Source organism: Rhinopithecus roxellana, chromosome 15 (genome assembly GCF_007565055.1).
Source record: "Rhinopithecus roxellana isolate Shanxi Qingling chromosome 15, ASM756505v1, whole genome shotgun sequence".
NCBI classification, from domain to species: domain Eukaryota; kingdom Metazoa; phylum Chordata; class Mammalia; order Primates; family Cercopithecidae; genus Rhinopithecus; species Rhinopithecus roxellana.
Window position 1 is genome coordinate 21,394,651 of NC_044563.1, and position 22,803 is coordinate 21,417,453.

Sequence of the window (22,803 nt, forward strand, 5' to 3'; positions counted from 1 at the left end):
GAGTGCAGTGGCATGATCTTGGCTCACTGCAGCCCCTATCTCTCCAGGTCTAGTGATCCTCCCACCTCAGCCTGCGGGGTAGCTGAGACTGCAGGTGCGTGCCACCATGCCTGGCTGCTTTTTTTTTTTTTTTTCTTTTTTGTAGAGATGGGATTTCACCATGTTGTTCAGGTTGTTCTGGAACTCCTGAGCTCAAGCGATCCTCCTGCCTTGGCCTCCCAAAGTGCTGGAATTACAGGCATGAGCCACCGCACCTGGCCACCACTATCACTTTTTTTTTTTTTTATTTTAATTTTAATTTTAAGTTCTGGGGTACATGTGCAGAATGTGCAGGCTTGTTACATAGGTAAATGTGTGCCATGGTGGTTTATTGCATCTATCAACCCATCACCTAGGTATTAAGCCCAGCATGCATTAGCAGCAACTCTTAACACACAATTAAACGCACATGTAATGAGATTACTTCTCATTACTCCACACCATAGTAGTCTATTTTACAGATGAGGAAACTGAGGCTCAGGGAGGCTGAGAGATTTACCTGGAGTCAATCAATTATTCATCTGGAAGCGTCTGATCACCAGGTCTTCTGAAATAATGACAGCAGCAACAATTAACATTATGCTTACTATGCCAAATGCTATGCTCAACATTTTACCTGCATCACAATCCTGATTCCTTTGGGCAGTTAGATAGGTTCCATTTTAACCGAATTTAGGGAGGAGGAAGCAGAGGCTCAGAGAGGTAACTTGCCCTAGGTACCCAGGGTAGTCAGTTGAAAAGTCAAGACTCAGACCTCGATCTGACTCCAAAGAAACCCGTGCCATTCTGCCTGTCGGAAAACACTGCTCCCAGCTGCACAGTTCAAAACCGCACCCAAGCCGGCCCTGAATCGCCGTCAGTCGGCTTCAGCCGAATCGCACTTTGTTTTGAACAACGATACAGAGGGCGCTGCCTGACGTCAGTCTGGGGGCTTGGGGGAGAAGATGGGGGTCCAGGGTGGAAGTGTAGGTGCTGGGGCTATGCCAGAGGGAGAGTGTCCGGGACCAGCGGGCGAGTCACGTGCGCGTGAAACTCGACCTAAGGGGAGGGGAAGGGAAGGGAGCCCCCGCCCCCACCTCGGGGCGCAGCTCTGGACGCGTGTAAATACAACTATCAACTCCGCAGATCCACTTCTTCCAAGCCCGGCTTCGCAGACCTCTGGCCCCCGGCGGGTTCCCAGTTCCCCGGCTTCTTCCGAGGGGACAGCGGAGGCGAGGCCACCGGGCTGTCAGGCTGAAGCTCCGTGGCAGCCGGGTCCCGCACGCAGAGAAGACCCCAGCGCGGGCGCGGCTCAGGGCTGGGCCAGCGGGACTCCGGACGCGCCGCGAAGGCGTTGCGCTCCCCGAGGCGTCCGCTGCTGCTGGCTGCTCATTTGCCGGTGACCGGAGGTGAGCAGCGTGGGCAGGGAGGGGGCGCGCGTAGGGTCTCCGTCTGTGCGTCCGCTGAAAGACACCCAGGTCGGCTCCCGCCGACACTGCCAGGCTCCGCAAGGAGAGCCCGTTACTTGCGCCCGTGGTCCCGCGGCACAGTGTCCAGTCTCGCCAAGCAGGTCCTTCCCTTTTCTTTTCTCTGACCCCTCCGACTCTTCTTTTCCTCCCAGGCCCCCGCTCGCTGCACTTCCTCTGCTTAGAGCTGCGCGTTTGCCAGAGTTCCAGCAGACCTCCGGGAGCGCTTGAACCCAAAGCCCCATTTCACAGATGAGAATACCGAGACCCCCTGGAAGAAGTGACTGGTGCTTCCTCCCCTCGCTCTGGGTCTTTCTTGCCCTTCTCCTCTCCGCTTTCCTGGGTCTCACCCGGGTTGTAGCTCCCCGCCCCCGCGCCGCCCGCGTTCGCTATCCTCCCGCCGAGGCTGCAGCGGCCGTGGCGGGGGGAGCTGGGGCTCCTTCCCTCCCTCTGGTAAACACACCCGCCCGCCAGCCCATCCGCCACCGCTGCCCTTATAAAGTCAGCAGCCGCCAGACTTCCTGCCGAAGTCCGAGCCCCCTCCCAGGGCTGGAGGGGGGAGTTGGGTTCCGAGGTGCAAAGCCTGGTGCCCCGCGCCCTGCGGAGTGAGTGAGGGGCGCGCAGGGGAGGAGGGGACTGGGGAGAGCCCGTCCTGGGTCTCCCTCCACGTGGCAGCTGTTGGCTTGGCCGGAGAGACTCTAGGGTCGTGGGTCGCCTGATACGGAAAGGGGGAAAGCTTGTTGTCGCCCGGCCCCAGAGGGAAGGAGAGGTCTTGGAGGGGCAACTGGAAGATAGGGTCGTAGGGTAGCCTTGAACTTGCCCTTCTTCCTGCAACTTCTAGGGGTCTTTCCTGGCGCGGGAATCCGGACATGGGCCAGCGGTGCTTCAGAGCGCGCTCTGCCTCTTGCTGTCCTCTGGGGGCTTGGACAAATGCGGTCTTGCTCCCCAGCAGCTCGGCCCTGCGCGCCCTGGCCTGGGTGGGAGAACGCGGCAGCCTGCCAGGAAGCTGCAGCGCGCAGACAGGACCTTCCTTGTTTCCGATAGTGGCCCAGCGGGAGCCTCGTGCCGCGTGCACCCCTGGCACTGCTAGTGTGCGCGGAGCCAGCTCCGTGGCACCGGCTGGGAAACCTAGGGCTCTATGGGGCCTCCCTGAGGGGCTCCTCGAGGGCCGGCCCGAGAGGTCTCGGGTGCCACCGTGATGCAGGACCCCTCCCTGGGGCCACTGGGGGGCCCTTCACCCAGCGCTCTGTTTCTGTGCAGGCTCGCGGCCAGCATGGCCCCCACGCTGCAACAGGCATACCGGAGGCGCTGGTGGATGGCCTGTACGGCTGTGCTGGAGAACCTCTTCTTCTCTGCTGTACTCCTGGGCTGGGGCTCTCTGCTGATCATGCTGAAGAACGAGGGCTTCTATTCCAGCATGTGCCCAGGTATGCCTGAAAATGGGCCGGGTAGGCTCTGGGGAGGGATGGCAAAGGGGTAGGTGGAAGCTGGAGAAGGTTAGGTGGCCAGGTGGGCCAGGTTAGGTGCAGAAAGCAGGGTCTGCAGTTGGACAGCCTCACTTCTCGACCTCTTTAAACTTCAGGGGAAGAATGGGTGGCACTCTGCCCACTCTGTCTCATTTATCCAATCCAGTAGTCACTGAATGCCAGGTGTCCTGCTGGGCATCCAGACCCTGGGACTAATAGGCAGAGTCCTAAGCCTCTGACAGCCCTAGGCCTAGAGCTCTTTGAAGGAGAAGTGCTGGGAGAGGAATTTCTTAATAAGCCTATCATAAGACAAGGGAGAACTGTACAAAGTGGAGTATGAATGTAAAGGGCCCCACATTCTTCCCCTTTCAGGACCTGGGAGTCCCCAGGTTTTCACATTACTCATTTGGACAACGTTACATAGCCTTATTTCCTCTAGGAGGGCATTGTGGGGGGCCTCTGGTTTCCACTTCAATCACCTTGTGTGAGTGGCCTGGAACCTGGGAGTGGGAATTCTAACACATGGGAGCAGTAACTACAGCCATAAGCTGTCTGCAGCTGCCTTGGGGCAGGGAGTTACCCCTGCTGGTGTCTGGGACTTGTCTCTGATGGGTGTCTTCCTATTCTGGGAAGGGGAGAGCTGTGCTGACGAGCTCTGCCTAAGGAGCTGGGTGGAAATGGAATTTGGCTCGCCTCTCTTTTTATCCTCTTTCCACAACCTCTGTGTTATGGAGTAAGCTTGGAAGGAAGGTTAGCTTGGATTTGAATCCCAGCTTCCATCACTTTTATCAGTTGGTGACTTTGGTGAGTTCCTTAAACACTGAGCTTCAGTTGCCTGGTCTTCAGAATGGGGATAATAATATCGATTCCATGGGAGTGCTGTGAGAGTCTGCAGTGCTTAATAAATGTTAGTGTCTTTCTGGTTGCTCCTTGCTGCACAGCACCTGATGTGACTATGGGAGAAAACCGATTCCTTGAGGGTTGGAGATGGGGAGGCCTTGATCACTGCTCTGAACAGCAGCTGCTCCACCGCAGGATCTGCCCCATCCAGCCATGGTTATCTGTAAAGATGCAACAGGTGGCACCGAGAGATGGCGACTCTCCCATGCCTCCTGGCCCCAATTATGGGGTGATAGGGGCTGGAGGAGGTGGGGTTGGCAGCCAGGCTGGGATGGCTGGGTGGGTCAGGAAGAAGAGGCCTGAGATGAAATGATACGCATACCAGGGTGGCTGCAAGAACCAAGTGGAGGGCTACTAGGGACCCACATGACATCTAAGTCCCCTGTGAGTTTATCCTGGAGATAGGAGAGACCCTGCCTGCCCTTGACACCTGCCACTGCCCCCCATGTTACTTCTTTTGTTTTCTTTTTTGAGACAAAGTCTCACTCTGTCACCCAGGCTGGAGTGCATTGGCATGATCTTGGTTCACTGCAACCTTCTCCTCCTGGGTTCAAGCGAGCTCGTCTGGCTAATTTTTGTGTTTTTAGTAGAGATGGGCTTTCACCATGTTGTCCTGGCTGGTCTCGACCTCCTGACCTCAAGTGACCCACCCAGCTCAGCCTCCCACAGTGCTGGGATTATTATAGACATGAGCCACCATGCTTGGCCTACCCCTTGTGTAACTTCTTCCTGCCTTCTCCACCTGGTGCTGGTGGTGTTTCTTTAAAATCAACTTTCTTGAAGATTACATCATACATCTGACAAATTTATATGCCTCAGTACCCACCACACAGTATTTAGAACCCCCCAAAACTCCTGCTTCTCTTTTGAGGGCTCATCCCTCCACCTGCACTTTTAAATATGTAAAATATGTAAAACAGCTTTATTAAGATATAATTTCCATGCCTTACAAGTCACCCATTTCAAATATATAATTTAACGGTTTTAGTGTGTTCAGAATAGTGCAACCATCACCAGCGTCCATTTCAGAAGTTTCTTTATCCCCAAAAGTAACTCTGTACCGATTAGCAGTACTCACACCTCTCACCCCCACCTCCACCCCCCAAAGCACTAGGCAACCACCCATCCATTTCCTGTCATAGCTTTGCCTGTGATAAAAGTTCGATTTACCTATTCTGAACATTTCATTTAAATGTAATCTCGTAATATGTAGCCTTTTGTGATTGGCTTTTTTCACTTGGCATAATGTTTTCAAGGTTCATTCTTGTAGCATGTATCAGGACTTCTTTTTTTTTTTTTTTTTTTTTTTTAGACGGAGTCTCGCTCTGTCGCCCGGGCTGGAGTGCAGTGGCCGGATCTCAGCTCACTGCAAGCTCCGCCTCCTGGGTTTACGCCATTCTCCTGCCTCAGCCTCCCGAGTAGCTGGGACTACAGGTGCCTGCCGCCACGCCCGGTTAATTTTTTTTTGTATTTTTTAGTAGAGACGGGGTTTCACCGTGTTAGCCAGGATGGTCTCGATCTCCTGACCTCGTGATCCGCCCGTCTCGGCCTCCCAAAGTGCTGGGATTACAGGCTTGAGCCACCGCGACCGGCCACCAGGACTTCTTTTTATTGCTCAATAATACTCCATTGTATGGATCAACCAGCATTCTATTGTCAGTTGATGGACATTTGGGTTGTTTTCACGTTTTGGCTATTATGAATAATGGTCTGGCTGGGTGTGGTGGCTCATCTGTAATCCACGCTCATTTCAAGGCCAAGACAGGAGGATCACTTGAGGCCAGGAGTTTGAATCTGCAGTGAGCTATGATTGCGCCACTACACTCCAGCCTGGGCCACAGAGTGAGACCCAAATGTTCTTCTGGATATTTTTTTTGAGACAGGGTCTCACTCTGACCCAGGCTGGAGTGCAGCGGCGCAATCACAATTCACTGCAACTTCAACCTCCTGGGCTCAAATGATCCTCCCACCTCAGCCTCCAGAAGAGTTGGGACTACAGGCCCACATCACCACATCCAGCTAATTTTTAAATTTGTTTTGTAGAGACTGGGTCATGCTATGTTGCCGAGACTGGTCTCGAACTCCTGGGCTCAAGTGATCCTCCCTCCTGGGCCTCCCAAAGTGTTGGGATTATAGGCTTGAGCCACTGCACCTGGCCCTTGTACAAGTTTTTAATGTCAACATATTCTTTAATTTTTCTTAGGTATTGCTGGTCAGTTGTAAAGGTAACTATGTTTAATATTTTGAGGAGCTGCCAAATTGTTTTCCAAAGTGGCTACACTATTTCACATTCTTAAAAGAAAAAAAAATTTTTTTTTTTGAGATGGAGTTTCTCTCTTGTTGCCCAGGCTGGAGTGCAATGGCGCTATCTCAGCTCACGGCAACCTCCGCCTCCTGGGTTCAAGCGATTCTCCTGCCTCAGCCTCCTGAGTAGCTGGAATTACAGGCGCCCGCCACCATGCCCGGCTAATTTTTGTATTTTTAGGAGAGACAGGGTTTCACCATGTTGTCCAGGCTGGTCTCGAAATCCTGACCTCAGGTGATCCCCCCCACCTCGGCCTCCCAAAGTGCTGGGATTACAGGCGTGAGCCACTAGGCCCGGCCTCCTTTAAAATTTTTTAAATTTAATTTTAATTTTTTAATTTTTAATTTCTCATATATGTATTTTTAAGACTAGCCAAGCGAAGCAGTGGGAGTGGAGAAGGAACTGATTTTGATCGATTAGGTGTAAACACCACTGCAGTGGGACCAGCCTGTTTTACATTGCTGTTAGCAGTAATGAGTGTTCCACTTTCTTTGTAGCCTCAACAATGTGTGTCGTTGCCCATCTTTTTGTATTTTGTATTTTTTTTTTTTTTTGAGACGGAGTCTCACTCTGTCGCCCAGGCTGGAATGCAATGGCACGATCTCAGCTCACTGCAACCTCTCCGCCTCCCGGGTTCAAGCAATTCTCCCGTCTCAGCCTCCTGAGTAGATGGGATTACAGGCGTCCACCACCATGCCTGGCTAATTTTTTGTATTTTCAGTAGAGATGGGGTTTCACCATGTTGGCCAGGCTGGTTTTGAACTCCTGACTTCAAATGATCTGCCCACCTCAGCCTCCCAAAGTGCTAGGATTACAGGCGTGAGCCACCACGCCCGGCCTGCCCATCTTTTTTTTTTTTTTTTTTTTTTTTTTTTTATCATAGCCATCCTAGTGGATGTAAAGGGTTTTTTTTGTGATTTTGATTTGTGTTTCCCTGCTGACCAATGATGTTGAGCATCTTTTCATGTGCTTATTGGCTTTTGGTATATCTTTGGAGAAAGGTCTATTCAGATCCTTTGCCCACTTTAAAATTAGGTTATCTTTCTATTACTGAGATGTAAGAGTTCTTTATATTCTAGATATAAGTCTCCTATATATGATTTGCAAAAATTTTTCTTCCATTGCTGGGTTGTCTTTCAGTTTCTTTTGTTGTCCTTTAGGGCACAACAGGTTTTTTTATTTATTTTATTTTATTTATTTATTTTTTTGAGACGGAGTCTTGCTCTGTGGCCCAGGCTGGAGCACAGTGGTCAGATCTCAGCTCACTGCAAGCTCCGCCTCCCGGGTTCCAGCCATTCTCCTGCCTCAGCCTCCCTAGTAGCTGGGGCTACAGGCGACCGCCACCTCACCTGGCTAGTTTTTTTGTATTTTTTAGTAGAAACGGGGTTTCACCGTGTTAGCCAGGATGGTCTCGATCTCCTGACCTCGTGATCCGCCCGTCTCGGCCTCCTAAAGTGCTGGGATTACAGGCTTGAGCCACCGCGCCAGGCCCACAACAGTTTTTAACATTGAAGTCCAATTTCCTATTTTTCTCTTTTGCCACTTGTGTTTTGGTGTCATGTTTAAGGAACTATTGCCTAATCTCAGGTCACAAAGATTTACACCTGTGTTTCCTTCCTTCCTTCCTTCCTTCCTTCCTTCCTTCCTTCCTTCCTTCCTTCCTTCCTTCCTTCCTTCCCTCCCTTTCCTTCCTTCCTTCCTTCCTTCCTTCCTCCCTTTCCCTTTCCCTTTCCCTTTCCCTTTCCCTTTCCCTTTCCCTTTCCCTTTCCCTTTCCCTTTCCTTTCCTTTCCTTTCCTTTCCTTCCTGTCTTGTCCTGTCCTGTCCTGTCCTGTCCTGTCACCCATCACCCAGGCTGGAGTGCAGCGGCCCTATCTCGGCGCCTGGGTTCACGCCATTCTCCTGCCTCAGCCTCCCGAGTAGCTGGGACTATAGGCGCCCGCTACCGCGCCCGGCTGATTTTTTGTATTTTTAGTAGAGACGGGGTTTCACCGTGTTAGCCAGGATGGTCTCAATCTCCTGACCTCGTGATCCGCCTGTCTCGGCCTCCCAAAATGCTGGGATTACAGGCGTGAGCTACCGCGCCCGGCCTGTGTTTTCTTTCTTTCTTTTTTTTTTGAGACGGAATCTCGCTCTGTTGCCCAGGCTGGAGTGTAGTGGCGTAATCTTGGCTCACTGCAGCCTCTGCCTCCTGGATTCAAGCAATTCTCTTGCCTCAGCCTCCTGAGTAGCTGGGACTACAGACGCCCATCACCACGCCCGGCTAATTTTTGTATTTTTAGTAGAGACAGGGTTTCACCATATTGACCAGGATGGTCTCAATCTCCTGACCTCGTGATCCACCTGCCTTGGCCTCCCAAAGTGCTAGGATTACAGGTGTGAGCCACCACACCCAGCCTGTGTTTTCATAGAGTTTGGTATTTTTAACTCTTATAGTTAATCCTTGATCCATTTTGAGTTGATTTTGTGTATAGTGTGAGATATCCACCGGGTGTTGTAAGTTGCCCAGAAGTGGGTATGCTTCTAAATCTGGCTGTTAGGGATTACTAGAGGTGACCACAGTGAATTCCTCTCTTTTTCTCAGAATTAATTTCTTTTCTTTTCTCTTTCGACAGAGTCTCTGTCACCCAGGCTGGAGTGCAATGGCTTCATCTTGGCTTAATGCAACCTCTGCCTGCTGAGTTCAAGCAGTTCTCCTGCCTCAGACTCCTGAGTAGCTGGTATTACAGGCATGTACCACCATGCTTGGCTAATTTTTGTATTTTTAGTAAAGATGCAGTTTCACCTGTTGGCCAGGCTTTTCTGAAACTCCCGGCCTCAAGTGATCCATCTGCCTCTACCTCCCAAAGTGCTGGGATTACAGGGGGGAGCCACCGTGCCCAGTCCTTTTCTCAGAATTTATTTGTTGTTTTTTTTTTGTTTGTTTTCTTTTTGAGATGAGGTCTCACTCTGTCAGCCAGGCAGGAGTGCAGTGGTGCGATCATTGCTGCAGCCTCGAACTTCTGTACTCATGTGATCTTCCCACCTCAGCCTCCTGAGTAGCTAGGATTACAGGCGTGTGCTTCCACACCTGGCTAATTTTTTAAATTTTCCAGGACTTATTTGTCCATTCTTGCAAAGTAGGGTACAACATGCCTCTCTCTACCTACCTCTCTTCCCTTCAAGGGGCCCCAGCCTAAATCCTTGAGGCTGTCGGGCTGACTGCGGGTGCTGTTCCCTGATCGGCCTCGGTCATGCTGCATGATCAAAAGTGTCTGCTTTCTGCTTCTTGGAACTTTATTCACTTTGGGTGTCAGTCTTCCTCTATAGTGTCCCAAGAACATAGACCAGGAATCTGTGTTGCCATAGTGTGTGGAAAGAGGCAGGCTTCCAACTCCGCTATGTGCTGTTGGGTGATTGAAGCCAGTTACTTAATTTTCTTTTTCTTTCTTTCTTTTCTTATCTCACTCTGTTGCCCACGCTGGAGTGTAGTGGTGCGATCTCACCTCACTGCAACCTCCACCTCCCAGGTTCAAGCGATTCTCCTGCCTCAGACTCCCGAGTAGCTGGGACTACAGGTGCATACCACCACGCCTGGCTAATTTTCGTAATTTTAGTAGAAATGGTGTTTCACCATATTGGTCAGGCTGGTCTCGACGTCCTGACGTCAGGTAATCCACCTGCCTTGACCTCCTAAAGTGCTGGGATTACAGGCGTGAGCCACCGCACCAGCACTTAATTTTCTTAATACCTCAATTACCCCATATGGTAAAATGGGACCAATAATCCCTACCTTATAGCGCTGTTGTGAAAATGAAATGAGGGGCCGGGCGCGGTGACTCAAGCCTGTAATCCCAGCACTTTGGGAGGCCGAGACGGGCGGGTCACAAGGTCAGGAGATCGAGACCATCCTGGCCAATACGGTGAAACCCTGTCTCTACTAAAGAATACAAAAAACTAGCCGGGCGACGAGGCGGGCGCCTGTAGTCCCAGCTACTTGGGAGGTGGAGGCAGGAGAATGGCGTAAACCCGGGAGGCGGAGCTTGCAGTGAGCTGAGATCCGGCCACCGCACTCCAGCCTGGGCGACAGAGCCAGACTCCGTCTCAAAAAAAAAAAAAAAAAAAAAAATGAAATGAGGGTAAGCAGACTACGGATGGGATTGTTACTACGTTCTGGACCTGGCTTTGCTGTTATTTGCATATAACCTTATCTTCTCTGGATCCATTCTTTCCAAGTCTATAAAACAAAGTGGACAATTGTCAACCTTTCTCCCAAAGAACAGTGATGTAAGGATCAAATGATGTCATTTAACAAAAATATAAAGAGTTCAACAAATGAGAAACTCATTATTATTATTACAACTATTATTATTTTAGAGATAGGGTCTTGTTCTCTTACCCAGGCTGGAGTCCAGTGGTACAAACATGGCTCAGTGCATCTTCAGCCTCCTGGATACAAGTGATCCTTAGGTCTCATCCCCCTAAGTAGCTGGGACCACAGGCATGTACCACCATGCATGGCTAATTTTTTATTTTTTATTTTTATATTTTGAGACAGTCTTACTTTGTCGCCCAGGCTGGAGTGCAGCAGCGCAATCACTGCTCACTGTAACCTCCGTGTCTCAGGTTCAAGTGATTCTCCTGCCTCAACCTCCCGAGTAGCTGGGATTGCAGGCCTATGTCACCACGCCCGGCTAATTTTTTTGTATTTTTGGTAGAGACGGGATTTCATCATGTTGCCCAGGCTGCTCTTGAACTCCTGGCCTCAAGTGATCCACCTGTCTTGGCCTCCTAAAGTGCTGGGATTACAGGCATGAGCCTCTGTGCCCAGTCTCGGCTAATTCTTTATTTTTATTTTTTTTGTAGAGACAGGTTCTCACTATGTTGTCAGGGCTGGTCTTGAATTCCTGGGCTCAAGTGAACTTCTCACCTCAGCCTCCCAAAGTGCTGGGATTACAGATGTGAGGCACTGTGCCTGGCCTGGAACTCATTATTGAAGCATTCACTAGTATTGGCTTTGGGGCTACCTGGCTGCATCCTCTGACCTACCTATAAGGGTATCACAGCTAACGGAGCCTCTGTTTCTCAGAATTTAGGCAGAAGCAGTTCAATTTATCATAAACTACTCTAAATCCAGCATAAGTGCCCAAATAAAACAGTTGCTAAAGTTCTTTAGGCATTTACTATTTGTTAGTTAGATATTTAGTACTCACTACAAATCTGTGATACAGATATTATTATTATTAACCCCATTTTATAGAAGAGAAACCTGAAGCTCAGAGATGCTAAGTAACTTGTGCGAGGTCACACAGCTAGTAAATAAAGGGTGGAGTAAAGATTCAGCTTCACATTGGACTCCAGAACCTTTCTACTGGGACTCATGGGAATAGTGTGGATGTCCCCGACCTCCAGTGGCCCAGGGCTCTCCTGGGGGAATCCAGCCATAGACGAGAAACCAGCGAGAGCCCAATCCTAAGGTTTTTTTGTTGACGTTTGTTTGTTTTTGAGACATGGTCTCACTCGGTCACCAGGCTGGAGTGCAGTGGCATGATCAATGCTCACTGCAACCTTGACCTCCCAGGCTCAAGCAATCCTCCACCTCCGCCTCCTGAGTAGCTTGGACTACAGGTGCACACCACCACACCTGGCTAATTTTTAAATTTTAATTGATTAATTAATTATTATTATTTTTTGAGACAGGGTATCATTTTGTCACCCAAGCTGGAGTGCAGTGGTGTGGTCTCAGCTCATTGCGGCCTTCACCTCCCAGGTTCAAGTGATCCTCTCACCTCAGCCTCTGGAGTAGCAGGGACTACAGGTGTGCAACACGATGCTCAGCTAATGTTTTTATTTTTTGTATAGATGGGGTCTCACTATGTTGCCAGGGTTAGTCTCAAACTCCTGGACTCAAGCGATCCTCCTGTCTTGGCCTCCCAAAGTGCTGGGATTACAGGCATGAAACACCACACCCAACCCCTAAGATGTTTTTGCTGAATGTGACCATGTCTGAGGCAGGAAAGGGAAGCATCATGGGGTTAGGAAAGGAAGGGTAAGCAGGGAGACAAAGAAAATGGGATCATTTTGTGAGTGTTCACTGTGTGTGTATGTGTGACAGTTCTCAGAGCCAGCCTCTCAGGTGATTGAGACCACTGTCCCCATTTCCCAATGAGATAATGGAGCCTCAGAGAGTTTCTGCAGCACAGCTAGTGGAATTAGAATTTGAACCTCGCTGCCGGGCGCGGTGGCTCAAGCCTGTAATCCCAGCACTTTGGGAGGCCGAGATGGGCGGATCACGAGGTCAGGAGTTCGAGACCATCCTGGCTAACACGGTGAAACCCCGTCTCTACTAAAAAATACAAAAAAAGCTAGCCGGGCGAGGTGGCTGGCGCCTGTAGTCCCAGCTACTCGGGAGGCTGAGGCAGGAGAATGGTGTAAACCCGGGAGGCAGAGCTTGCCATGAGCTGAGATCCGGCCACTGCACTCCAGCCTGGGCGACAGAGCAAGACTCCGTCTCAGAAAAAAAAAAAAAAAAAAAAAAAAAAAAAGAAGAATTTGAACCTGGCTCTTCCAGACTCCAGATGCTTCACAACCATCCCATTTTCCAGTGTTTCCTAGACCTAGTCATTTGCAGTTCACCTTCATGATTTTACCATTTCTGTGTGCCATAGCTACTGTTATTTACTAATAATTCCTTTTGAATCAGTCTACTTAAAAAAATAGTTTCATTCTAACGTGTAGTATTCTTGGAATATTGAGTTTGCTGTTACCCACCCCCACACATTATACATATACATATGTGTTTCTCATACATATATACATCGTTTTTTGTTATTTTATTTTTTTATGTTATTTTATTTATTTTATGTTATTTTGTTATTTATTTAATTTTTTTTTTGTTAGTTAGTTTTTTTAGATGGAGTCTCTCTCTGTAGCCCAGGCTGGAGTGCAGTGGTGTGATCTCAGCTCACTGGAACCTCCTCCGCCTCCCAGGTTCAAGTGATTCTCCTGCCTCAGCCTCTGGAGTAGCTGGGATTATAGGCACCCACCACCACACCTGGCTAATTTTTATATTTTTACTAGAGACAGGGTTTCACCATGTTGGCCAGCTGGGTCTTGAACTCCTGATCTCAAGTGATCCACCTGCCTTGGCTTCCCAAAGTGCTGGGATTACAGGTGTGAGCCACTGCGCCTGGCCAATGTATGTGTTAAATAAACATTCAAATAACAAATAACTATGAAACCTCAAAAACTGCTCCCTGTTACTTCCTGAACCCATCTGGAGTGCCTACATGCTGTGCATACCACATATTGGGAAACACTGCTTTCCCTGGCTTCGAAGCCCAGCTTAATCACCGTCCCATCCTATGCTTTGCTTTATTTGTCTATAAACGTTGGGGTGGGGGGTTGATGCCAAAGACCTTTTTTTTTTTTGAGATGGAGTCTCCCTCTGTCGCCCAGGCTGGAGTGCAGTGGTGTGATCTCAGCTCACTGCAAGCTCCGCCTCCCGGGTTCACACCATTCTCCTGCCTCAGCCTCCCGAGTAGCTGGAACTACAGGTGCCTGCCGCCACACCCGGTTAATTTTTTTTTGTATTTTTTAGTAGAGACGGGGTTTCACCGTGTTAGCCAGGATGGTCTCGATCTCCTGACCTTGTGATCCGCCTGCCTCGGCCTCCCAAAGTGCTGGGATTACAGGTGTGAGCCACCGCGCCCGGCCCTGCCAAAGACCTTTTCTGTTGTCATTAACATGGACACAACTCTGAGAGGTCTTGGCATCTTGGGCTGGCTCCCCTCTTAGTTCAGAATCTGGATTTTATCCAACTACTCAGAGTGATCAAGCCTTATAAATGAACTCATTGGTGAAACTCATAAAAGGCTGATGGATAAAACAGAAATGAATGTATGAATTGACACTAAGTCATTAGCAGTTCATGGGACTGGATTCTCCTTTAGTGGAAGAGCACACGGTCGTTTCTGGCACTGACTGTGCTTGAGAAACTTACTAAGCAAACTGGCGCATGTAACACAGAGGCCCTTTGGTGCAGTGGAAAACTGTTGACTTTGGAGATTATCTTGAGTTTGAATCTGAGCCTGCCTGTTAAAAGCTGGGTAACTGAATTGCTTTGCATCTTGGATCCTTACCATTTATAAAATGGAGACCATTGTACTCACCTTTTAGGGTTGTTGCAAGGTTTAAATGGGATTCTCTATAGAAAATATTAGCATGAAGTAGGTGTCAATTTGCATGCTCGTGGGATTGTTTGTGAGGGAAATTGTCATTTGATTATCAAACAGGAGCAGGAACAGTGTCTAACTCAGGGACTGCAAATGGAAATGCCAGTTGGGGCCAGGCATTTGCTAATAATTGGGTAAAGCAGGGCAGGTGTAGGATAGCAAATGTATGGGAATTAAAAGAGAGGTGAGGACGTGTATGACCTTGAGAAGGCAAGCCCTGGTAAAAAGGGATGGCCTCCACTCAGCTACATTCATGCCCAGATCTTCTAACTTTTTAAAGAGAAGTCAAAAATCTGGATTTTTATGTGATAACTCCTGAATTTAAACTGGCACCCAATTATAATTTACAACACTATAAGGATGGATCAACATTGCCAACCAAGCAAAACATGAGTGGGGGCCATTGCTGGTCACTGGTGTGCAGCTTCTGGTCTAAATCATCTTTGCATTTCTTCTTACTTTACACATTTTCCCAACACAGTGCTGGTGTGTAGTAAGTGGGTGTAGAATGAATAAACCAATGCAGATAAACCTGTAGAGAGGCTGGGGACAGTTGCTCATGTCTCTCATCCCAGCACTTTGGGAGGCCCAGGCAGGCAGATCACTCAGGCCCAGGAGTTCGAGACTAGCCTGGGCAACATGGCAAAACCCCGTCTCTAGAAAAAAATACAAAAACTAGCCAGATGTGGTGGCGTGCACCTGTAGACACACCTACTCAGGAGGCTGAGGTGGGGGTATCACTTGAGCTTGGGAGGTCAAGGCTACAGTGAGCTTGGAAGTCAAAGGTGCCGTGAGCTGTAATTGCACCATTGCACTCCAGTCTGGGTGACAGAGTGAGACCCTGTCTCAAAAAAAAACAAAAAAAACAAAAAACACCTGTAGAGAAATGAACAGTGATCACAAAGATCACTAAATTATAGGGCTGGCCTGATCCCCAAAGGCTGTGTGGTCCAACCCCCTAAGTGCTTCCTGGAGGTGTCTGAGCACTTTCCCCACCTCCTTGGCAGCTGGTACTAAAGACTCTTTGTTGTCCAGGACAGTTCCTTCCCTTGGTCAGCACTCAGGATCTGCCAGGCCTTTGTGCTCTTCCTTATGTTAACACACAGATCCCTTTACCCTTACTCTTCTGCCTTCTGCATACCCTTTGGATACGTGAAGGCAGGTTGTTTTCACCACTGAGGGCAGATGTTCTATACCACCCCTTAGTATCCAGGCATTATCACATCCCCTTTTCCCCTTGTTGGTTTTTTTGTTTGTTTTCTTTTTCTTTCTTTCTTTCTTTTTTTTTTTTTTTGAGACAGGGCCTTGCTCTGTCACCCAGGCTGGAGTGCAATGGTGTGATCACGGCTCATTGCAGCCTTGACCTCCCGGGCTCAAGCAATCCTCCCCCCTCAGCTTCCCGGGTAGCTGGAACTACAGACATGCATCATCATGCTCGGCTAATTTTTAAAATATGTTTTGTAAAGACAAGGTTTCCCAGTGTTGCTCAGGCTGGTCTTGAACTCCTGGGCTCAAGAGATGCACCCACCTTGGCCTCCCAAAGTCCTGGGATTACAGGTGTGAGCTACTGCACCTGGCCTGGTTCTTTTAGTAGCACCTGTCACTCTAGAGCTGAGAACTTCCTGTCTCATGCAGTGTGGATGCCCAGCTCCTAGAGTATGTGCTTACCACATGACCCACCAGGAGGGTCAGCTATCCCTTTGTCAGATCCTTCAGGAGCACTTTCTCTGGGCCAGGCACTGTGCAAAGCTCTTTGTTTACTGTCTCCAGTTTAATCTTCCTAAGGAGGTCGTGGGTTAGGCATTCTTTGCTCCAGTTTATAGACAAGGAGGAAGTTACTTGGTCAAGGGGCACAGCTAGTAAGGCTGGTGGTGGAAATTCAGACCCTGGTCTGTCTGCCTGCCCGAGGTGTACCCAGAGTTTGCCCTTGGCAATGCTGCCAAGTGACAAATTGGAGGCCTAGGGGCAGCCACCTCATGACTCACTGAGCATTGAGTAAAGCAAAGCAACCCTTTATCTCCTATCACTAGCTTTTCTCCTTAACTTGTCACAACTCCGAGTTGGCAGTTTACTGTTAAGGACAAGTCCTCCAGGTGGACTTCTAGAGGGGACTGGAGGGCAGTGACCGGTCCTCGTTCTGTACCTCAGCTTCATCACCTGGGGAATGGTATACTTTATTAACTGACTCATGGGGCTGTTATGTTTAGAACAGTGCCTGGAACACAGTTAAGTGCTCAGTAAGTATTAGTAATTATTTTTCAGACTATCATTTATCGGGAAAGCGTCCTCTAAGTTTTAGTGAATTCTTTCTAAATGTCTTTTATTTTTTTTATTTAGAGATGGGGTTTTACCATGTTGCCCAGGCTGGTCTCAAACTTGTAGGCTCAAGCGATCTGCCTGTCTCAGTCTCCCAAAGTGGTGGGATTACAGGCATGCACTACCGCGCCTGGCCATTTTAATGAATTCTTGTTATAGCCATTAGAGCACCACTCACTGCCTTTGCCTTTAGATATGGGGGCACTTCTTGTTGGGGGTCCACAACCCCCTAAGCTTGGACACTGAGTGCATATTACAACTTGGTAAATACTTTTATGTCCAGTATTTCATTTGAGCTAGTTGAAGCCTCAGGCTGTGTGTGTGCTAGACTCTCCCAGGGTCGGGTACTAACTGCTGCCATTTCTGGAGCAGCCCCGTCAGAAGAGGAGATGTGACTCTAGGGTACCCCTAAAGGCACCTGGCATGGGATTTGAAAGCAGGCCCCCTGACTGCAGGCTGCTGTCTCCTGTGCCCAGCTGTTCCTCTTGTCATGTGCTGAGCCCTCCCTTTCCCCTCCTCAGCTGAGAACAGAACCAACAGCACCCAGGATGAGCAGCGCAGGTGGCCGGGCTGTGACCGGCAGGACGAGATGCTCAACCTGGGCTTCACCATCGGTTCCTTTGTGCTCAGCGCCACCACCCTGCCACTGGGGATCCTCATGGACCGCTTTGGCCCCCGACCCGTGCGGCTGGTTGGCAGGTGAGGTGGCTGGGCTATGGGGAACTGTAGGACAGGGACCGTGCTGCAGGGGATGGGGAGGGGAGGCGCTCACAGGCCAACCCCTTGCCCTTCCCTATGTCTCCACAGCGCCTGCTTCGCTGCGTCCTGCACCCTCATGGCCCTGGCCTCCCGGGACGTGGAAGGTGAGCTGTCTGTCCTCTTGTGGCTCCACAAGAAAAGAATGGGTGGGATGAAGGTGGATGTGTACCCCAGCTCCTGCCCTTGGCTTCCCACAGCTCCCCAAATGCCCTCATCTGCCGCTTTCCCCTTTCCAGTTCTGTCTCCATTGATATTCCTGGCGCTGTCCCTGAATGGCTTTGGTGGCATCTGCCTAACGTTCACTTCACTCACGGTGAGTGTTACAGGCCTGGCCTGGCCACAGAATTCCCCCGAGTGGGGTGAAGGCAGAGTGAGTGGGCTGGGGGAGGGGCCTGTGGACGCAGATCACTAGATCAAGTGCGTGTGTGGAGAAACTGCAGGGTGGCTGCAAAGGGCAGGTGTGAGGCTGTGCGTGTGTGGATGAGGCTGTGTGTCAGGCTGTATGTTAATGTGTGTGTCTGTGTGTACAGAGCCCATGAATGTCTATGGAGCTCTGTTCTAGGTCCTGGACTACAGCACAATCAGGACTGACCATGTCATTCTCCCCGCTGGAAGTTACATTTCGGGAGTGAGGGGCACAGATAACCCAATAAACAAGTAAACTAATAAATTATGTCAGTAGTCATAGGTGCTGGGAAGAAAATAAAACTGGGTAACATGATCGTGAGGGGGAGGGAGCAGCTTGAGACAGCGTGTGCACGCTTGCCATGCCGTGGGAGAGTGGGTGTGTGACCCTGTCCCTGTGAAAGCCATGAGTTGGTAGGTGTGTTTGTGAGTGTACCAGGTTGAACCATATGAAATTGTCGACACTTCGTCGTGCACGTGGCTTGACCTATTACATGTGGTGGGTTTTGTATGTGTGTTGTTCTAAGTGTGTTTATTTATGTGAGTGTGTAAACGCGTTAAAGGCTTAGGAGTGTCGGGAGGGTGGAGGGGAAGGTACCTGGCCGGGCTGGCTCGGACTGTTTATCTCTGAGAAGGGCTGCCTGACTGGGTGGTTTTGGCTGAATTTCACCTCGCCCCAGCAGCCGCCTTTAATTCCAACGGGGGCATTTCACAACTCTCAAGGAAGGAAGCGGATCCCTTTCTCCCCGCCCCTCAGCGCAGCCCCTTCTCCCTGCTGTGCAACTTGGCCCGGGGTCCTAAATCCCTTCTCTCCGGGGCTTGGCCTCAGACCCTCCGTGGCGGCGCGGTGGGGCTTGACCAGCGGCTCCTCCCCGCTATATCCCCGCCTCCTGTAACTTCCAGCCAATGGCAGGGTCCGGCGCCGGCACCGCCCCTCAGCCGCTCTCCGCTCCCTCCGGCCGGCCCCGCCCCCTGGGCAGCTGCGCTTGGCCTAGACTTGGACCGCCACGTCCGGTGCTGCGTCCTGCGGGCCCAGCTGCTGTTGCCACGCGCGCTGCAAGGCCGCCAGCCCAGGGTTAGCCGGCCGGCCTCGCTCTACCCACGGTACTGGGCGGAGACGGCGTTTGTGGCCCCTTGGAGGGGAGAGGGCCCTGCCCTCTCCAGGCCTGGCACCCTTCCCTGGCGTCCTTGGCAGCGGTGCCTCAGATGCAGGGTGCAGGAAAACCTCTGCCTGAGTGGGTAGAGGTTTTTCCTGAGCCAGCCACTTCGGTGGGAGGGGGGAGGAGAATTTAGTTATTCTGTGTTTAAACACTTTTTTTTTTTTTTTTTTTTTGAGACGCACTCTCGCTGTGTCGCCCAGGCTGGAGTTCTGTGGCGCAATCTCGGCTCACTGCAACCTCCGCCTCCCAGGTTCAAGCAATTCTTCTGCCTCAGCCTCCCGAGTAGCTGGGACTACAGGCGTACGCCGCCACGCCTGGCTAATTTTTTTGTATTTTAGTAGAGACGGGGTTTCACCGTGTTGCTCAGGCTGGTTGCGAACTCCTGAGCTCAGGCATTCCACCCGCCTCGGCCTCCCAAAGTGCTGGGATTACAGACGTGAGCTACCGCGCCCAGCCTAAACGCCTTCTTTACCAGAGCTATTGAGGCCTCCCTTCAGAGTCTTGGTTTCCCCTCTGTGGAGTGGGGTTAGGCTTTGTACGAATCCTAAGGTCCTTCTCAGCTGTGGGATCTAGTGACTCCGGGAGGATGGTGGGGCCAGAGGAGGGTGTGTGCGAAGGGCATCCTGACTTTGCCTTCCCCTGCCCTGAGGGCTTGGCTGAGGCAGGAACACATGATCAATTAAATTCTCTCCTGGTGGGGGTTCTGACCCTGCTGTGCGTCAGAGCCACCTCCTCTGGAGACTTGGTCTGCCCTGCCTCCGTTCCCTCCCTTATTTCCACCCTCACCTCCCAGGACATGATTTGTCCTGATTAAGCAGAAACTGGGCTAGGATACCAACCGAGAGGGTTAAGAGGCACCGCCTATTACCGGGACACAGCCATGGTCACAGCCTTGGGTTAGGGCTGGGACAGTCTAACAATGGGGAGAAAGCCATTAATGTGCTCTGTGAACTTGAGTACACTTTTCCTCCCTGGGTGTCAATTTTCTAATCTAAAATGGGTTGGATAAGATCACTGTTTCTTTATTTTCTTTTTTTTGGTGGGTGGGGACATAGTCTCCCTGTGTCACCCAGGCAAGAGTGCAGTGGAGTGATCTCAGCTTACTGCAACCTCCACCTCCCAGGTTCAAGCGATTCTCCTGCCTCAGCCTCCCGAGTAGCTGGGATTACAGGCGCCTGCCACCATGCCCAGCTAATTTTTGTATTTTTGGTAGAGATGAGGTTTCACCATGTTGTCCAGGCTGATCTTGAACTCCTGACCTCAGGCTTCCCGCCAGCTTCCCAAAGTGCTGGGATTACATGCGTGAGCCACTGCGCCCAGCCCAGATCAGTGTTTCTTAAGCACCTATTCCATGCGTTGTTCAGAGGTGTTACGTAACAAACTTGGGAAATCTGGGATTAAACAAAATTAACAAAATGTCTCTCTGAGGGGTGTCTGGGAGCCCTTCTGAAGCTAAAGTGCACTGTGAGTGTGTAGGCAGGGGGCAGAGTACAGTTTCCCACATTGATTTTTCTGTTTGTTTTGCCTTGGGGCTTTTCTGCTGCGTCTCCCGGGGCTGTTGTATGGAGCAGGGCTGGGAACGCTGGGCGAGGGTCAGGGTGTCCCCACCTTATGGGTGCTGCTTTCCCCCCTCAGTTGCCCAACATGTTTGGGAACCTGCGCTCCACATTAATGGCCCTCATGATTGGCTCTTATGCTTCTTCTGCCATCACATTCCCAGGAATCAAGGTATGGAGCTGCTTGGGGGGCCAGTGAGGCCACCTGGGTTTTCTTTTTGTCTTGACACAAGAACTGGGTGGGGCTGAATGAGCAGCAGCTAGTGCTGACCCACGGGTCTGACTTTTGCACTCTCCTTTCTCTGTCATCATCCCAGTGCAGACCTTCCCCCTCTCTCCTGGGCCAAGGCAAGCTTTCTCAGCTGGTCTCCCTGCCTCTGATTCTTTTTCTGTGTAATCTGTCACTCACATGTCTTCCAGAAGGATCCCAGATGGGGAATTGGCCCACACACTGCTGAAAAACCTTCAGTGGTTTAGCTTCACCTACAGAATCAAGTCTAGCCCGTTCACACGCATTCAAGGTCCCTGACTCGCTGGCTTTATTCAGCCTTTGGGGCCACATTTTTCCACACCTTCCAGAGAGGCTGGGTGGTTTGGTCCAAGGTCACAAAGTGAGTTTATGCCAGGCTGGATCCTGGACAGGTCAACCTGGTGTACCTGGAAGCCAGGAGACCAAAGTTTTAGCTCAGTGCAACTGGAGGCCCCTATTTCCTCTGTCAAATATCAAAGCACGCTTTGACTGAGCCATGCCATGCTCCTCAACCTCCATTGTGGGCAATACCAAACTGCATACCGTTTTGCACTTTACAAAGAGTACCAAAGAAGGTACTTCAGCTCAGTGTCTCCAAAGGAGTTTGAGAGAGCGCATGGGTAGGGGGCCATCAGTTGTTCTGGTGGGCAGGCATGGAGGGTGGGCAGTTCTCCCTTCTTTTCAACTGAAGTAGTGTTTGAGGAGCCAGATCTTACCTCCACACATTTGGGTGTGTGGCCCTTTGAAGCTCTGTCCTGCCCCTTAGGGAGGAAGAGGCCCCAAGGTCCAAGACTGCAGAGAAAAAGGCTTGAGCAGGAGCCTAAGGGGAGAGCAGACATTAGTCATCCTGTTCACATGGCATGGGGAGGACAAGAAGACAGACGGTCTTCTCTGTGCACCAGCTTCTTCCGTAAGAGGGGCTGACACATTTGCACAGAATCTCATTCAAATGAGAACTTACTTGCCCCGGGGTTGAGAGCCCTTAGGCAGAGCACTTGCACCTCCCTCTCCCCGACCCCCCAGTGGTTGCACTGGGAGCACCTGGGAAAGGTGAGATAAGGCCGAGCTTGAGCAGTCTGGGTTTGCCTTTTCCCCTGGGGAACGTGCCAGGAAGGGGCAGGATAAACACAGTTAGGCCCGGTAAACCTAGAGTTCTAAGTTTCCTTTGTACATACCATGAAATGGACATTTTTTGTGTGAACATGAACATGAATGTTTGTGGAGTCATAGGCAAAAATGTATGTATCTTTTTAAGATAATGGAAATTTCAGAGACATTTTGAGACAGTGGCTAGCAACTTCAGGCTTTGTGGAGACTACTTCATAGCTCTCTAGGGGAGCTCAAGTGAAAAAGAAAGAGGAATGATGGGTCTTCTGAGTCTGACTCTAAACTTCTGGTCTTGGTTTCCTCATCTGCAAATTGGGCACAAGGACAAGGGGAGAAGAAACCTTCTTTAAGGCCTCTGAGGCCTGGGATCTACCTTGGTGGGGTCTGGGGCCAGGCAGTCTCCCCCACGGGCCTGCCCCCTCCTCTCACAGCTGATCTACGATGCCGGTGTGGCCTTCGTGGTCATCATGTTCACCTGGTCTGGCCTGGCCTGCCTTATCTTTCTGAACTGCGCCCTCAACTGGCCCGTCGAAGCCTTTCCTGCCCCTGAGGAAGTCAATTACACGTGAGTGACTAGAGTGGGCGGAGACTCTCCCTGGGGCAGAGAGGGTGGTCAGGGGTGTGGTGATATGATAGATGGAATTAACTTGGGATTCAGAGAGACCTCGGCTTGGACCTCTGCTTGGCAAATCGCTTGAGCCCTCCAAGCTCTGCTTTCTCATCTGTACTGTGAGCCTGTTCCTACCTACCCACAGGTCGCTTTTGTTTGTCTTTTTAGAGGCAGTGTCTTGCTCTGTCACTCAGGCTGGAGTACAGTGTTTTGGTCCTGGCTCACTGCAGCCTCAAACTGCTGGGCTCAAGCGAACCTCTCCCTCTGCCTCCCG

At 50.6% G+C, this 22,803-nt stretch overlaps 1 protein-coding gene across 7 annotated transcripts in view; it reads left to right on the top strand.

The window, feature by feature from the left end:
- Nucleotides 1-1,164: 1,164 nt before the first annotated feature.
- SLC43A1 (solute carrier family 43 member 1) overlaps nucleotides 1,165-22,803 on the top strand; it is a 32,167-nt gene continuing 10,528 nt past the window's right edge. For 4 of the 7 annotated variants that reach the window (XM_010353403.2, XM_030918589.1, XM_030918590.1 and 1 more), the window contains exons 1-7: nucleotides 1,165-1,427; nucleotides 2,745-2,911; nucleotides 17,204-17,381; nucleotides 17,490-17,545; nucleotides 17,678-17,754; nucleotides 20,642-20,734; nucleotides 22,351-22,484. In XM_010353403.2, the coding sequence (XP_010351705.2) occupies nucleotides 2,758-2,911; nucleotides 17,204-17,381; nucleotides 17,490-17,545; nucleotides 17,678-17,754; nucleotides 20,642-20,734; nucleotides 22,351-22,484 (692 nt within the window). In that variant the 5' untranslated portion in view covers nucleotides 1,165-1,427; nucleotides 2,745-2,757. Of the gene's footprint in view, nucleotides 1,428-1,639; nucleotides 1,772-1,830; nucleotides 2,090-2,744; nucleotides 2,912-17,203; nucleotides 17,382-17,489; nucleotides 17,546-17,677; nucleotides 17,755-20,641; nucleotides 20,735-22,350; nucleotides 22,485-22,803 lie in introns of those variants that run through there. The other 3 variants (XM_010353401.2, XM_010353402.2, XM_030918588.1) reach the window with 3 other exon arrangements.